Genomic DNA, 17,646 nt, shown 5'->3' with positions numbered 1-17,646 from the left:
ATGTGATGAAAGAAATAAAAACTGAAATAAATCATTCTCGCTACTATTATTCTGACATTTCACATTCTTAAAATAAAGTGGTGATCCTAACTGACCAAAGACAGGGAATTTTTACTAGGATTAAATGTCAGGAATTGTGAAAAACTGAGTTTAAATGTATTTGGCTAAGGTGTACGTAAACTTCCGACTTCAACTGTAATTCACAAGAGATGGGCTAATATTGTCACCCATCAGACTATTCTTGATTTAATCTTGTCTTCACATATACTAAATAATATATGTGTGAAATTTGTTTTGATTTAGAATGGACCATTATCATGCACCTGTCTCGAAACAGGGGCAGCGGGAATAAATACATGTCATCTATGCACTTAAATTGCGAATGGACAACACTTTTCCTGTGGTTCATTTTCATGCCAGCCAGGTAGGCTATACTCCTGTTGTAAAGATAAACAATGTGCTTAATATTAGGAAAGTTGAGAAATAAATATAGTAGACCTAGCCTATAGAAAGCTGATGGGATCCTCCTCTTTTTAGTAGAGGCCATCACTCTGTTTTCTCGCGCAATTACATAGCCTATAGAAATGTTGCGCAATATGAGCACATGGGCTCTCATGAAGTGTTTGATTAGATTTTCGAATACATTTGCATTGATGTCAGAGTGATTAGAGGGACAATAGAGTGCTGAGTACCAGGCAGTTAGCAAGTTTGGTAGGCTACTAATGACCATCAGCAGCATCAGAGTTGGGAAAAGCCTAATTACCAGTGACTAAATTGACTGCCTTCATGACTCGTGACTGCCGGTGTGGCGGTAATACGGTCACCACAACAGCCCTACTACAGATTCTGCGATAGAAATGTAAAGGTAATTTCTGATTGAGCCGACATGTGCAGCGTTTAAAGTGAATGCAGTCTCGCTAAAGCGGAAACATTGCCTTTAAATTTCAATCACGCTGTAAAGCTGAACTTCCGTGATGTGGATTGAATAGATGCTTAGTCGGCAGAAGTTAGGTGCAGGGGATTCCCATTAGCCTGATCCCAGATCTGTTTGCAATGTCTTGCCAACACTTATGGTCATTGTTTGGCATGACAACATATAAGTGGCAAGACAGCACAAAAAGCTCTGTTACCAGGCTAGATTTCCATACCTACAGATAGAGGTTACAGCTAGGGGTCAGAGGTTATAGGTGCAAGGGGTTTCAATATCTACAGATAATCTGATCATGGATGGAGAGAAGGATTAGGATTGACAACTGGGACCAAACTCAATCTGAGAGATTATAAAAATCATTCAACATTGTTTATATTTTTTTGCTATCGATTTCATTCAGGTATTAAAATAAACATCTCCAGCTTTATTGTGGGAGGGTTAACCCTGTCATAACACTGTCATAACAATGACATAACGATAAGATAACTTTTACTTTGAGAGACGGATCTACAGAGTTGATTATGTTCATCACCGTTACCAGGAGATCTGTTAGACTGGCCCCTCTTATGGTGTGTTACAGACTCAATGTAATGATACAGACTTTTCACCCTAACTGCATAGGGAACCAACCCCAGCTCTGACACAGTGGAGGTATCTGTCTGTTGTAATGACATTACTGTCCCTGGCACAGTGACCATGTCAGGGCATGTCAGGGAGTTAGTTAGTGTATGTGAGACACAGTCTCATGACTGGCTGCTGAGCAATGAAGTCAACCATGTTAACCACAGCAGACTCAGAGCCCATCCCTGTGTTCGTTGCGTTTGGAAACGGGGGTATGCACTAAAACGGGCGCTGTCGTACTAATTAAATGAAAACCAGTGTCTTGAGAGACACTTTGGACTTGACAGTTAGGTTACCCCTGGTTACCACTTCTCACTGCTAACACCAACACACGCACGCGTGCGCACACATACACACACACACACACACACACACATACACACACACACACACATACTCACACACACGTAGACGCACGCACGCACGTACGCACGCACACAAGCACACACATACACACACACACAACACATACAACAGAACCATACACAGACAAAATTCCCTGGTTTCTATGGCAACATTTAAATATTGTGTCAGTGTTGCACTCAGTCTCTCTCTCTCTCTCTCGAAAAAGGGTCGTTGCATTCCAGCTACACCCATGACAATTTGAGAGCATCAACACCAGGGAAGTGAAGTGCTTTTTGATATTATAGGGATATTTTTATATAACCTATTTTGTTGATGTAGTGGGGACAGTAACATTAGAACTTTCAAAAAAGTATACTTTAAGGAAATCGTTTTTACATATTATATATTTTTTCATTTGCATGTTTAGCTCACTTAATATAATTTAAAAGTATGCATTAGGTGTCTGTAATAGTGTAAACATGGCAAAAACAAAGGTAGACATTAATAAATGCATTTCTATAGCTTCCCAAATATTTTTTTCATTGGTGGGGGACTGCCAAGATTGAGGCACGGTGGCTTCGATTTGTTGTGTTACAAAGTGGTATGAATAAAATAGATTTCATTGCCATTTTTTGTCAACGATCTACACAAAATACTCTGTCATGTCAAAGTGGAAGAAAAATTCGAACATTTGTAAAAGAGTTATGAAAAATAAAACACTAATATATCCTGATTAGATAAGTATTAAACCCCCTGAGTCAACACATGTTAGAATCATCTCTGGCAGCGATTACAGCTGTGAGTCTTTCTAGGTAAGTCTGTATGAGGGTTGCACACCTGGATTATCCAATATTTGCACATTCTTCTTTAAAAATTCTTCAAGCTCTGTCAAGTTGGTTGTTGATCATTGCTAGAAAGCCATTTTCAAGTCTTGCCAAAGATTTTCAAGCCGATTTAAGTCAAAACTGTAACTAGGCCACTCAGGAACATTCAATGTCGTCTTGGTAAGCAACTCCAGTGTATATTTGGCCTTGTGTTTTAGATTACTGTCCTGCTGAAAGGTGAATTTGTCACCCAGTGTCTGTTGGAAAGCAGAACCGGGTTTTCCTTTAGGATTTTGCCTGTGCTTAGCTCTATTCCATTTATTTTTATAGTAAAAAACGTTAAAGTCCTTGCTGAAGACAAGTGTAGACATAACATGATGCAGCCACCACCATGCTTGAAAATATGAATAGTGATACTCAGTGATGTGTCGTGATGGATTTGCCCCAAACGCTTTGTATTCAGGACATAAAGTTAATTTAATTGCCAATTTTTTGAGCAGTTTTACTTTAGTGCCTTATTGCAAACAGGATGCATGTTTTGGAATATTTTTATTCTGTACAGGCTTCCTTCTTTTCACTCTGTCAATTAGGTTAGTATTGTGGAGTAACTACAATGTTGTTGATCCAGCTTCAGTTTTCTCCTATCACAACCATTAGACTCTCTAACTGTTTTAAAGTCACCATTGGCCTCATGGTGAAATCACTGAATGGTTTCCTTCCTCTCCGGCAACTGAGTTAAGAAGGACGCCTGTATTTTTTGTAGTGACTGGGTGTATTGATACACCATCCAAAGTGTAATTAATAACTTCACCATGCTCAAAGGGATATTCAATGTCTGCTTTTTTTTTTTTTTTTACCCATCTACCAAAAGGTGCCCTTCTTTGCAAGGCATTGGAAAACCTCCTTGGTCTTTGTGGTTGAATCTGTGTTTGAAATTCCCTGCTCGACTGAGGGATCTTACAGATAATTGTATGTGTAGGGTAAAGAGATGAGGTAGTTACACAAAAATCATGTTAAACACTATTATTGCACACAGAGTGAGTCCATACAACTTATTATGTGACTTATTAAGCACATTTTTACTACTGAAGCTATTTAGGCTTGCCATAACACACGGGTTGAATACTTATTGACTCAAGACATTTCAGATTTTCATTTTTAATTGATTTGTACAAAATGTGGGATATTGTGTGTAGGTCAGTGACAAAACATCTCAGTTTAATCCATTTTAAATGCAGGCTTTAACACAACAAAATGTGGGAAAAGTCAAGGGGTGTGAATGCTTTCTGAAGGCACTAAATTATTAATTATATCCTACATCCAATTGATAGATTTTCATTTAAGACAGCCTACGTGATATTAAAGAAATATATTGGCCCACTGTTTTTTTTATAATGAACATTTTTATATAGGTAAGATTGAAGATCATAGTTTGATAAGGGAAATGTTATGACAGGGAATCTTTCCCCCGGGGCGTGGTTCTCCCAGAAGAGTTGGGAATAAAGGACTGGCCAAATGAAAAAGGGAAGGAAGGTATAAAGGAGTTTATAAATGTGTGTGTAGATTCCTGCTATAGCTGTCTAGCTGTCACCTCAACAACACAGCAACAACTTGGTTCTACAGTGTTACACCTGAGAAGCGCAGCGAATAACAGGTAACATAAGATACATTTATGTATTGAGACTGAGTTTGAGATTGTTTTGTCCCATTGGTGAGATAGACATTTTTTTGACATGGGAGCTCTTATCGTATTTTATTGTACAGTGTGTTGCAATTTAAAAAAAAGTTTTGCTCCAGCTGTGTAGAATCATATTTCATGATAGATTGTAGGGGAAACTTGGTCAGTTGCACAACTGAACGCATTAATCTATAATGTGTTTTCCACATTTATCACAACCCCTCTGAATCAGAGAAGCGCGGGGGAGCTGCCTTAATCGACATGCATGTCATCGTCGCCCAGGGAGCAGTTGATGTTGGGGGTTAACTACCTTACTCAAGGGTAGAAGGGCAGATTTTTCCAGTATGCCGGCTCGGGGATCCGACCCAGCGACCTTTGAGTTACTGGCCCAATGCGCTTAACCGCTAGGCTAGTGAGAGAATATTCCAAATAAATATTGGCTGATCTCTGACATAGGTTTCCCCCCCCCAAAAAAAAAAAAAGTTGGTGCATGCTCTGCTCTGCAGCCGTGCCAATTTAGTCCTGGACTAAGGTTGGTGTTATCCGACTTTAGCGTGTGCAAGTGTGAAATGGCGCTCAGCCCTATGCTGCAGTCCAAAAGTTATCCTTTGGTAAACCAACTTTTCGCAGTATGAAAAGACCTTGCTGAATAGAAAAATGAATTGTACAATGATGCACAGACATTTTCTACGAGACAGATTAGACTTGTTCAGCATACTGTTTGAAAACATTTAAAAATGATTGTAAAGAAACATTTGTGCTGATCTATGGAATGTTCAAAAGTAGCTACTGAGCGAAATAAGACTAAGAACTCTAGGACATTATGGCTTGAATGTCCCATTCTGAATGACAAAGAAATATACAAACCAAATATGTTAGACTGAATTGTTGCTTCTTATAGTAGCTACTGAGAAAAGGTAATCAACTTATTTGGGCATGACTGCAGTAATGGTTTGGAGGCCTATTATAGAATGGTAGCCTATCTTATACTATGCATCCATATCATAATTGCAGTCATGTTATAGTCTATAAGACAAAGACAATGCACAGCAAATACAAGACTAGTCCGAGGGCAGGTAATCAGGTAATGATGTAATTGGTGAGTAGATATCTGTGGAATCTGATGTGCCTGGAGGAGAGGACAGTCACTTGTGTGACTGTGGCATAATGATTACAGACAACAGATTCACAGTTCCATACACATTCCTTACTAAGGGCTTGATTATGCATTAGGTGCCATATTATGTCAATTTCCTCCAAGTGTTACAATGGTCTTTACTGAAGAGTTTAATGGTCTTTAATTAAGTGTTACAATGGTCTTTACTGAAGTGTTACAATGGTCTTTACTGAAGTGTTACAATGGTCTTTACTCAGGTGTTACAATGGTCTTTAGGGGAGCCTTCTACCGTCATACCCTATCTATGAGTAGTGTGGGACTTGGTCTACAATAATACAGGGATGTTGTGAGCCGATTTTAATTCACTGAGGAATGTTTCCAAACTATTGCTTATTTTTGCTGAGCTGTCAGTTGGTACTTTAGAGCTTGGGGACTGGGACTGTCCCGCTCTAATGTCCCTTAGTATAAGCTGGTATAATCAGGGAAGAAACTGTGGAAAACAATTAACTTGAACTGAATGCCCGATGATCTGACAGTGGTGAGTTGCTAGAGTGATTCTTTTTTGATGTTAGGGGAACATGGCTGCAACACTGCTTCCGTTTCTGATGAAGATAAAAAATCGTAGTGATGCTGTTCTCTCTTTACTTACAGATACAATGGAAGTAAGTACCTCACCTCCTCCAACCTCTACACTGACAACTAACAACTGAGAACTATCCCTGAAAGGAACTGTCTCAGTATTCTTGAAGTATTGTGTGGAAGTAGTCTTTCTGTGTTTGTGTCTGTGTGTCTGTGTCTGTATGTATGGGAGTGTGTGCATGAGTGTCGGTGCCAGTGTGCATGTGTGTATCTTTGACTGTGTGTGTGTGTGTATTCATCTTGACCCCACCCCAGCTCTCTGACGCTCTGTGTGGCTGTCCATCCTCTGGTTCTACCCCCCAGGGAAGCAATGGTATCTGGCCCAGTCAGAAGCAACCAGGGGGTCCTGTCTGGCCGACACAGCCCGGCCAACAGCCCACCCAACCCCAGGCCATGCCCTGCTTTCCTGGGCAGCCCAGCACCCCCTGCTGGCCTGGTCCACAACCATCCCAACCAGCCCCAGCTCCGGCTCAACCTCAGCCAATGCCTTGTTTTCCTGGGCAGCCCAACACCCCCTGCTGGCCTGGGCAACAGCCATCCCAACCAGCCCCAGCTCAAAACTGGCCTGGGCCACAGCCATCACAACCAGTCCCAGCTCCAACCCAAAACTGGAACTGGCCTGGTCCGCAACCATCCCAACCAGCCCCAGCTCCATCCCAAAACTGGCCTGGTCCCCAACCACAACCACCCCAACCAGCCCATCCCTGCCAGCCATGCTGGCCTGGACCCCACCCCCAGCCTCAGACTGCACCCCAGCATTTTCAACCTCAAGGCCCAGCTCTGATTCAAGCCCAGGCCCAGGGCCCCAGCCAGCCTAGTGTCCCAGGGTGGCCAGTCCCAGGCCTTGACCCAGGGTCTGGATGGCCATTAGGCCCTGGTCAGGACCCAAGTGGCTTCACACCTGCTCCACAGTGGAATCCGACACCAGCTGTACTGGTGAGAGACAAGGAGGGAGGGAAGGATGTTTCTTCAGTGGATGGAAGGAGGAAATTTGCAATAAATTGTGTTGGTGTGAAGATAGTGCCATATCCTAAATGTCTGTGTGTTGTGTTGGTGTATAGAATGTGCCCTACAACCTGAACCTGCAAAGAGGCATCTACGACAAGATGATGATCACCATCATGGGCCAGGTCAAACCAAATGCTAAGCAGTGAGTTCATCAATTACCATAGTCTACTACGGCCTTTGTTGTTTACTGGGATTAATAAGATCCCTGAGAGACCCAGTGGAAGCATTGGACGCTCTACACATCACCAGTATGTTACATGAACAACTGTTAACATACGTGTCATTTTGTAAAGGTGATTGTTCTGAACATGTCAGCTGCCTTCATCTGATGACAGTGGCTTGTTTTCACTATAATAATAATAATATGCCATTTAGCAGACGTTTTATCCAAAGCGACTTACAGTCATGCATGCATACATTTTTGTGTATGGGTGGTCCCGTGGGCTCGAACCCACTACCTTGGCGTTTCAAGCGCCGTGCTCTACCAGTTGAGCTACAGAGGACCACACTATCTAATGTCTTGACCAATCTGATCAATTAAACATCCCTTTTGATTAGTTTTTTTGGTCGTATCCCCTCCAGGTTCACAGTCAACTTTCTACGAGGTAACGACATCGCCTTCCACCTCAACTCTCGGTTCAATGAGGGGGGCAAGCAGGCAGTGGTGAGGAACACCAAGGTGGGAGAGCACTGGGGGAAGGAGGAGAGGCACACACAAGGAAGCTTCCCCTTCATGGCAGGACAGTCCTTCGAGGTCAGTGGGAATATTCATTACAGCAGTGCAACTGTAGCCCATACTGTACTGCCTATTAAATTAGATGCACTGGTGGTCAGTGGCACCTTAATTGGGGAGAACGGCTCATAGTAATGAATGGAACAGAGTAAATGGAACACATCAAACACTTGGTTTTCATGTGTTTGACGCCATTCCATTAGCTCCATTCCAGCCATTATAATGAGCCGTCCTCCCCTCAGCAGCCTCCTGTGTTAAGATGGTACAATGAGTCTCTACACTATACTTGCTTGTTTTGTCACATAAACTGAAATGAGAACTATTAGAAATTTAGCAACCAGGAAATGGCGGAGTGATTTCTGCATAGTGCATCTTTAAGAGTGTTTGTCTTTCCTTTCAGATGAAGATTCTGGTTACGTCTGGGGAGTTTAAGGTGGCTGTGAACGGAGCTCAGCTGTTTGAGTTTAAACACCGCGTCAAAGAACTCAACCAGATCGATCGCATCAACATCCTCTATGATGTCATCCTCACCTCCATCAACGTAGACACAATACCATGACATCACTATACAGTATATAACACCCATCATAGGCTACATGCATAACATGGCATCAATCTGCATTTGCACCTGTTTTATGATGATGATGATGAGCTGTACACTTAATACCACATTAATTGCCACTAACTCTACAAACAACCACTCCATGTGCGAATGTGTGTAATGTTATGAAGGCCTAAGAATTCAACAATGCCATTTAATTGTAATTCTTATATTTGATATAACAATTTTCTGTTGAATGTCTATGTAAGTAAACATACTTTATGCCTATGAACTGACTAAAGATATCAGTAGTTACAGTGCATTACACTAATTCAATGAACGTCTCTATATGAGAGGATTCAGCATCCTCCAGGGGTAGTTTTTAGAATCTAACCAGCTGGGTTAACTTTTGCCACTGTAAATAAGAAAATAAGTTGGTAGAGCATGGCGCTTGCAACGCCAGGGTTGTGGGTTCAATTCCCACTGGGGAACAGTATGGTAAGAAAGTATGAAAATGTATTCACTCACTACTGTAAGTTGCTCTGGATAAGAACGCCTGCTAAATGACTAAAATGTAAATGTAAAATTGTATGAAATAAAACCATTAAATTTAATGAAGTTCTGTTTTATATACTTTATTGAATCCGACCTCTCACACAACTGCAATATCAAGACAGGCTTGACAGTCAACTCAATGCACACAAACAAATCACATTCACACATAACACACACAGTAAAATCAGGGGAAATAGAGACATTAAGCATAGATTCCAAAACATGCAGAGTAAGACAAACAGTATGATCATTGAGAAAAGTCACAGTACCATCGCACAATTACAGTGAATGTAAACATGTCTACCCTTGCTGTGCAAGCTAAAAAACATTTGGAGAATTCACAGTTAAAAGGATAAAACAGGCATAAAGGATTTATTGTCACTCCATTTTCTTCAACAGTGGATAGTACATCACATTTGCCCACAGTGCAGTCCCAGCATTCATTCATTTTTCCTACCTTCAGTACTCCCTCCATCCATTCAAAATCAAATCAAAATCAAATCAGAGTTTATTTGTCAAGTGCACAGGATAAAGCAGGTGTAAAAAGTTCAGTGAAACGATTGCTTACAAGCTCTTCCTCAACATTGCAGTAATACTGAGTCATATAAAGGAAATACACAGGAGAAATTTAAAAAAGCACACGAGAATCTTAAATGTCATTCATTCTTAACTAATTTGTCCGTCTTCACTCTATTTATTCATTTTTTGCAATTGTATTAACTTTTCTATGAGGAAGTGTCTGGTTCTCATAGTTACGATTTGTTCATTATTGTGCGCTTCCTGTCTGTGTGTATTTTCATATGTGTAATATGCATTTCATTCATATGCATGTCTGGTTGTATGCGTCTTCTGTGTATGTATCCTTTTTAGATCTTGTTGTCCAGTCTCTTCTCCACTGACTTTAATATGAGCTCAGAATACTGCCGCAGGAGAGCCAATGTCCTGTCCCCCTCACCTTTGACCCCTACCTCCCCCCTCACTGCTACCTCCCTCCTGAGCCCTTCGCTTCTATGTACAGGGTGAGGTAGGGAGTCTAGTTCAGTCTTCAGTGTTCCCAGAGCATCAGCCAGAACCGTCTCCATCTCCTGCTGCTCTGCATTGAGCTCTGACCCACAGCTCAGCACCTGGAGAGAAACATGACATACTTTATCGTAAATACACAAGGTATAACACACACACACACACACACACACACACACACACACACACACACACACACACACACACACACACACACACACACACACACACACACACGCAGTAGCAGCAGTGTAAAAAGATGGGGTGGGGGTGCAAATAGTCTGGGTAGCCATGATTAGCTGTTCAGGAGTCTTATGGCTTGGGGGTAGAAGCTGTTAAAAAGCCTTTTGGACCTAGACTTGGCACTCCGGTATCGCTTGCCGTGCGGTAGCAGAGAGAACAGCCTATGACTAGGGTGGCTGGAGTCTTTGGCAATTTTTAGGGCCTAACTCTGACACCGCCTGGTATAGAGGTCCTGGATGGCAGGAAGCTTGGCACCAGTGATGTACTGAGCCGTACGCATTACCCTCTGTAGCGCCTTGCGGTCGGATGCCGAGCAGTTGCCATACCAGGCGGTGATACAACCAGTAAGGATGCTCTCAATGGTGCAGCTGTATAACTTTTTGAGGATCTGAGGACACATGCCAAATCATTTCAGTCTCCTGTGGGGGAATCGGCATTGTCGTGCCCTCTTCACGACTGTCTTGGTGTGTTTGGACCATGATAGCTTGTTGGTGATGTGGACACCAAGGAACTTGAAACTCTCAACTTGCTCCACTACAGCCCTGTCGATGAGAATGGGGGCGTGCTCGGCCCTCCTTTTCCTGTAATCCACGATCATCTCCTTTGTCTTGATCACGTTGAGGAAGAGGTTGTTGTCCTGGCACCACACCTCCAGGTCTCTGACCTCCTCCCTTTAGGCTGTCTCATCATTGTCGGTGATCAGGCCTACCACCGTTGTGTCGTCGGAAAACTTAATGATGGTGTTGGGAGTCATGCTTGGCCACGCAGTCATGGGTGAACAGGGAGTACAGGAGTGGACTAAGCACGCACCCCCATGAGGGGTCCCCGTGTTGAGGATCAACGTGGCGGATGTGTTGTTGCCTACCTTTACCACCTGGGAACGGCCCATCAGGAAGGCCAGGATCCAGTTGCAGAGGGAGGCGTTTAGTCCCAGGGTCCTTAGCTTAGTATTGAGATTCGATGGCACTATGGTGTTGAACACTGAGCCGTAGTCAATGAACAACATTCTCACGTAGGTGTTCCTTTTGTCCAGGTGGGAAAGGGCAGTGTTGAGTGCAATAGAGATTGCGTCATCTGTGGATCTGTTGGAGCGGTATGCAATGTTGATGTGAGCCATGACCAGCCTTTCAAAGCACTTCATGGCTACAGACGTGAGTGCTACGGGTCGGTAGTCATTTAGGCAGGTTACCTTGGTGTTCTTGGGCACAGGGACTATGGTGGTCTGCTTGAAACATGTTGGTATTACAGACTCGGCCAGGGACAGGTTGGAAATGTCAGTGAAGACACTTGCCAGTTGGTCAGAGAATGCTCGGAGTACACGTCCTGGTAATCCGTCTGGCCCTGCGGCCTTGTGAATGTTGACCTATTTAAAGGTCTTACTCACATCAGCTATGACGAGCGTGATCACACAGTCGTCCGGAACAGCTGGTGCTCTCATGCATAATTCACTGTTGCTTGCCTCGAAGCGCGCATAGAAGTCATTTAGCTCGTCTGGTAGGCTTGTGTCACAGGGCAGCTCGCAGCTGGGCTTCCCTTTGTAGTCAGTAATAGTTTGCAAGCCCTGCCACAACTGACGAGCTTCATAGCCGGTGTAGTAGGGTTCAATCTTAGTCCTGTATTGACTCTTTGCCTGTTTGATGGTTCGTCTGAGGGCATAGCGGGATTTCTGATAAGTGTCCAGGTTAGAGTCCCGCTCCTTGAAAGCGGCAGCTCTACCCTTTAGATCAGTGCGGATGTTGCCTGTAATCCATGGCTTCTGGTAGGTGTATGTACATAAGGTCACTGTGGGGACAACGTCATCGATGCACTTATTGATGAAGCCGGTGACTGATGTGTTATAGTCCTCAATTCCATCGGATGAGTCCCGGAACATATTCCAGTCTGTGCTAGCAAAACAGTCCTGTAACTTAGCATCTGCGTCATCTGACCACTTCCGTATTGAGCGAGTCACTGGTACTTCCTGCTTTAATTTTTACTTGTAAGCAGGAATCAGGAGGATAGAATTATGGTCAGATATGCCAAATGGAGGGTGAGCTTTGTACGCGTCTCTGTGTGTGGAGTAAATGTGGTCTAGAGTTTTTTTTCCCTCTTATTGCACATGTAACATGCTGGTTTCCCTACATTAACGTCCCCGGCCACTTGGAGTGCTGCCTCTGGATGAGCATTTTCTTGTTTGCTTATGGCTTTATACAGCTCATTGAGTGCGGTCTTAGCGCCAGCATCGGTTTGTGGTGGTAAATAGACAACTATGAAAAATATAAATAAAAACGCTCTTGGTAAATAGTGTGGTCTACAGGTTCTCATGAGATACCTCAGGCGAGCAAAACCTAGAGACTTCCTTAATATTTGATTTCACGCTGTTATTGACAAATAGACACAGACCGCCAACCCTTGTCTTACCGGAGGCAGCTGTTCCGTCTTGCCGATGCACGGGAAAACCAGCCAACTGTATATTATCCATGTCGTCGTTCAGCCACGACTCGGTGAAACATAAGATATTACAGTTTTTAAATGTCCCGTTGGTAGGATAGTCTTGAACGGAGCTCATCCAGTTCATTCTACAATGATTGCACGTTGGCCAATAGGACGGATGGTAGAGTCGGGTTACCCACTCGCCGACGAATTCTCACAAGGCACCCGGACCTACGTCTCCTGTATCGGTGTCTTCTCTTCATGTGAATGACAGGGATTTAGGCCTGGGCCTGGTCGGGTATCTGGAGTAAATCCTTCGCGTCCGACTCGTTAAAGAAAAAATCTTTGTCCAGTTTGAGGTGAGTAATCCCTGTTCTGATATCCAGAAGCTCTTTTCGGTCATAACAGGCGGTGGCAGAAACATTATGTACAAAATAAGTTACAAACAATGCGAAAAACCCCACAAAATAGCACAATTGGTTAGAAACCCGCAAAATGGCAGCCATCTCCTCCGGCGCCATATACTGTCCTTGTGCGGACCACACAATTGATTCCTATTCAAAATCCCATTTTCCCTAACCCCTAACCTAACCCTAAACTTAACCCTAACTGTAACCCCAAACCCTAACACTAAATCTAACTCTTCCTCCTAATTGTAACCCTAACCCTAAAATAGCATTTATCCTTGTGGGGACCGGTTAAATGTCCCCACTTGTCAGAATTTTGGTCCCCACAAACACACACACACACACCAGACTGACCGTAGTATAGAGCTGGGTGGCTCTCCTCACACTGTTGTGCAGCTCTGTTATAGCCTGTCTACAGGTTTCCACAGTGACAGGGGGCTCTGTGGGAGAAAACACACATTCTAGTGTCTCATAATCATTCAGGAGCTGAGAGTAGTAAACAAACAAAAACCTGCTACAGTACAACACACACATAATGGATCGATACAGAGCTAATACAACACACACGTTATGGATGCATTGGCATACGCTTTAAGCAGGCGAACAATGCGAGTTAGTAAATAAGAGAAAAGCACATTCAAATAGGCAAAGGGAAGGTTTGAAAGCAGAAAGGAATGAAGCTGACTCACCTTTCAGGCAGCAGTGGTGACAGTAGGGAGGGACAGAGACAGATGGACAGACCTGCCAGAAAGCACACGGACACTTATGATGAAGAGAAGGATGAAGCGGTAGAGAGATGGCGTGATGGAGAGGAAGAGTGGCGGTGAGGATGATAGAGGAGCGTCTGCGTTGATTCAGACCTGGCTGGGGGTCGGAGGTCAAGGTGTTGGCCTGGACAGACACTAGAAGGGGCTCTCTACACACCGCCTCCTCCAAATCTGGAGCACTGAGAACGGAAAGGAAAGGAAAGGTTTCATGGGGAAACTTTGAGTGTTTGGAATGTATTGTTGTATTAGGGGGCTCTGTCTCAAACGACACCATAGTCACCAAATATTTTACTACTTTGTTTTCTAGCCAAACATACTGCACTATGGAGAATTTATAAGGGTACCATTTGAGATGTATCCTAAGTAAACAGACTACAGTTTACCTCTCTGAGTTCACGGTTCCTTCCTGCTTTACAGGAAGTGAGGTAGGTGAGACGGACAGCAGCTGGACGTTACCCAGAAGCCCTTGCATCTGGGCCGTAGTCAGGGAGAGGCGTTTACTGAAGGCTGCAGAGACAGACAGCCCCAGGTTGATTATTATCAATGCCTTTACATTAAGTTTACTAAACATTCCTTTAATCAACACTTTTCTGTATCTATAACATCCACAACACGTAAAAAACATCACATTTCATACTTGCTTTGCGATGATGTCCTCTAATAAACTTTAAACTTTACAAAAACAATTCTGGCTTACTTTGGTGTTGTTTCCTGAGGGCAAGGTCTCCTGTAGAGGAAACAGACCAATCAGGTTGAGGTTTGGTCTCCGGGCAGAGGCTGCACCGAGGGCTGAGTGGCTGTTTGATGGGCAGGGGAATGCGGGAGGGCTGGACGCTCAGGGGCAACGCCAAGCTGGGATTGGGCGAGACTGTCGCACGTGGTGGAAAAGGGGAGGGACCAGGGAGAGGACAGGGAGGAGAAGGGGGAGAGAGAGAAGAGGAGCGGGAACAGAGAGAGGAGGAAGTGAGGAGGGGTGGTTCAGCCTCCAGTAGCCCCCCAAAAGGCTTCCTGCTCTTGGGGCTGTTAGGTGTGTTTCCACTCCCTCCACTACCATCCTCCAGGCCTTGTGGTGTTACGGAATCATGGCAGGACAGTAAGCCCAGATGGAAGCCCTCTGCCAGGGATGCAGAGCGGCTGGTCTTGGCCACGGAGCTGGTGGTGGGACTCATGTAGGTGCGGGGGGATCTGAGCTTGGGGCTTTCCGAGGGCACAGGGGAGACAAGGGAGGAGAGAGGGGAGGTAGAAGGGAGGCAGGAGTTGGCTTTGGAAGGGTGTATATCGAAGGGGAGGTGCTGGGGGCGAGGACACATCTCTCCTCTACCACTGGAGGGGTTGGGGGAGCGGGGAACTATGGGGTGGGGGGGGGAGCAGGAGGAGAGTCATGGGAAGGGTCATGAGACAGTAGAGAGACAGTGACTGGATATACTTTATTTTTTTATGCTGCTTACTGTCAAATTAGACAACCAATGTAATGTAAACTACACTGCTCAAAAAAACAAAGGGAACACCTCATCAGGAGCATGCCCAGGCGTTGTAGGGAGGTCATACAGGCACGTGGAGGCCACACACACTACTGAGCCTCATTTTGACTTGTTTTAAGGACATTACATCAAAGTTGGATCAGCCTGTAGTGTGGTTTTCCACTTTAATTTTGAGGGTGACTCCAAATCCAGACCTCCATGGGTTGATAAATTTGATTTCCATTGATCATTTTTGTGTGATTTTGTTGTCAGCACATTCAACTATGTAAAGAAAAAAGTATTTAATAAGATTATTTCATTCATTCAGATCTAGGATGTGTTGTTTAAGTGTTCCCTTTATTTTTTTGATCAGTGTATTTTTAAATGTCACATGTATATATTTAGACAGTTGTTTACTGATAAACCCTCAATCTTGTTTTGAGATCATGTGGCTTGTGCTGTACTCCCCCTCTGAGGTTAGGTTATTAATATGTACAGTGTTATAATGTATGTGCTGTACTGAACATCAGTGGTCCTGCGCAGCTCACCCTCTGTCGCCAGGTTCTGTACAGACTGGGACTTCTGTAGTCCAGCTGCTCTGTCCAGCAGGGCTGGAGCTCTGGCCAGGGGGCTTGACATCCTCCACAGATGAGCCCCAAGAGGCCTCTTCTTCTGGGGGTGGGAACGCAGCACGGTGCCCCTCTCTGGAGTACACACCTCCAGCCTGACACAAGGAGGGAAGCTTCATCAATCAATCAATCAACCAATCAATCGAATTTCATTTGTATCATTATTTTTACAAATATCTGATACCATTTTTACTTACAAATAATTATCACAAAAAAAACGACCTGTTTAAAGAGTCTTACATCCTCTCTAAAGCTACTCACTTTGTCCCCTCCTGCCCTCTCCCAGGGGTCATGGGCCTCTCCCTGTCTTCGTGGCCCTTTACCTGGCTCTCCTCCATCAGGGGCCTCACCTTGGACACCAACGGCCCCTGCTCCCTCTCATGAGCTTTGGAAAACAGAGGGATTCTCCTGTAGAGAGGACATCACCTGGTTACAGTGAAGTTTTGAGAATGACACAAGTATTGGTCTTCACAAAGTTTGCTGCTTCAGTGTTCTTAGATATTTTTTTCAGATGTTACTATGGTATACTGAAGTATAATTACAAGCATTCCATAAGTGTCAAAGGCTTTTATTGACAATTACATTTAGTTTATGCAAAGAGTCGATATTTGCAGTGTTGACCCTTCTTTTTCAAGACCTCTGCAATCCACCCTGGCATGCTGTCAATTAACTTCTGGGCCACATCCTGACTGATGGCAGCCCATTCTTGCATAATCAATGCTTGGAGTTTGTCAGAATTTGTAGGGTTTTGTTTGTCCACCCGCCTCTTGAGGATTGACCACAAGTTCTCAATGGGATTAAGGTCTGGGGAGTTTCCTGGCCATGGACCCAGAATTTCGATGTTTTGTTCTCCGAGCCACTTAGTTATCACTTTTGCCTTATGGCAAGGTGCTCCATCATGCTGGAAAAGGCATTGTTCGTCACCAAACTGTTCTTGGATGGTTGGGAGAAGTTGCTCTCGGAGGATGTGTTGGTACCATTCTTTATTCATGGCTGTGTTCTTAGGCAAAATTGTGAGTGAGCTCACTCCCTTGGCTGAGAAGCAACCCCACACATGAATGGTCTCAGGATACTTTAATGTTGGCACAGGACTGATGGCAGCGCTCACTTTGTCTTCTCCGGACAAGCTTTTTTCCGGATGCCCCAAACAATCGGAAAGGGGATTCATCAGAGAAAATGACTTTACCCCAGTCCTCAGCAGTCCAATCCCTGTACCTTTTGCAGAATATCAGTCTGTCCCTGATGTTTTTCCTGGAGAGAATAGGCTTCCTCGCTGCCCTTCTTGACACCAGGCCATCCTCCAATAGTCTTCGCCTCACTGTGCGTGCAGATGCACTCACACCTGCCTGCTGCCATTCCTGAGCAAGCTCTGCACTGGTGGTGCCCCGATCCCGCAGCTTAATCAACTTTAGGAGACGGTCCTGGCGCTTGCTGGACTTTCTTGGGCGCCCTGAAGCCTTCTTCACAACAATTGAACCTCTCTCCTTGAAGTTCTTGATGATCCAATAAATGGTTGATTTATGTGCAATCTTACTAGCAGCAATATCCTTGCCTGTGAAGCCCTTTTTGTGCAAAGCAATGATGACGGCATGTGTTTCCTTGCAGGTAACCATGGTTGACAGAGGAAGAACAATGAGGAAGAGACTTTGAACAGAGGAAGAACCACCCTCCTTTTAAAGCTTCCAGTCTGTTATTCTAACTCAATCAGCATGACAG

General features: G+C 44.2%; 2 protein-coding genes across 2 annotated transcripts in view; one reads left to right on the top strand and one right to left on the bottom strand.

Annotated features, from left to right (window-relative positions):
* Positions 1 to 6,094: 6,094 nt before the first annotated feature.
* On the top strand, positions 6,095 to 8,455 carry LOC311108843 (uncharacterized protein; the record flags this gene model as incomplete). The annotated part of the gene is made up of 5 exons (XM_084151607.1): positions 6,095 to 6,178; positions 6,459 to 7,091; positions 7,217 to 7,305; positions 7,746 to 7,917; positions 8,297 to 8,455. The coding sequence occupies 5 exons, from the start codon at positions 6,095 to 6,097 to the stop codon at positions 8,453 to 8,455; spliced, it is 1,137 nt and encodes a 378-aa protein (XP_084007733.1).
* Positions 8,456 to 9,858: 1,403 nt separating this feature from the next.
* The window catches only part of LOC311108068 (mitogen-activated protein kinase-binding protein 1-like), a gene marked incomplete at both ends in the record, with an annotated part of 33,784 nt that continues 25,996 nt past the window's right edge, over positions 9,859 to 17,646 (bottom strand). The window contains 7 exons of the mRNA XM_084150714.1: positions 9,859 to 10,116; positions 13,420 to 13,514; positions 13,935 to 14,020; positions 14,225 to 14,348; positions 14,539 to 15,189; positions 15,850 to 16,025; positions 16,192 to 16,338. Of these exons, the coding sequence (XP_084006840.1) occupies positions 9,859 to 10,116; positions 13,420 to 13,514; positions 13,935 to 14,020; positions 14,225 to 14,348; positions 14,539 to 15,189; positions 15,850 to 16,025; positions 16,192 to 16,338 (1,537 nt within the window). The remainder of the gene's footprint in view (positions 10,117 to 13,419; positions 13,515 to 13,934; positions 14,021 to 14,224; positions 14,349 to 14,538; positions 15,190 to 15,849; positions 16,026 to 16,191; positions 16,339 to 17,646) is intronic.

The sequence above is a fragment of the Coregonus lavaretus genome, assembly GCF_964263955.1.
Source record: "Coregonus lavaretus genome assembly, chromosome: 33".
In the NCBI taxonomy this organism is placed as follows: Eukaryota; Metazoa; Chordata; class Actinopteri; order Salmoniformes; family Salmonidae; genus Coregonus; species Coregonus lavaretus.
The sequence above is the reverse complement of the archived record's forward strand: the minus strand, read 5'-3'. Positions and strand labels throughout refer to the sequence as shown.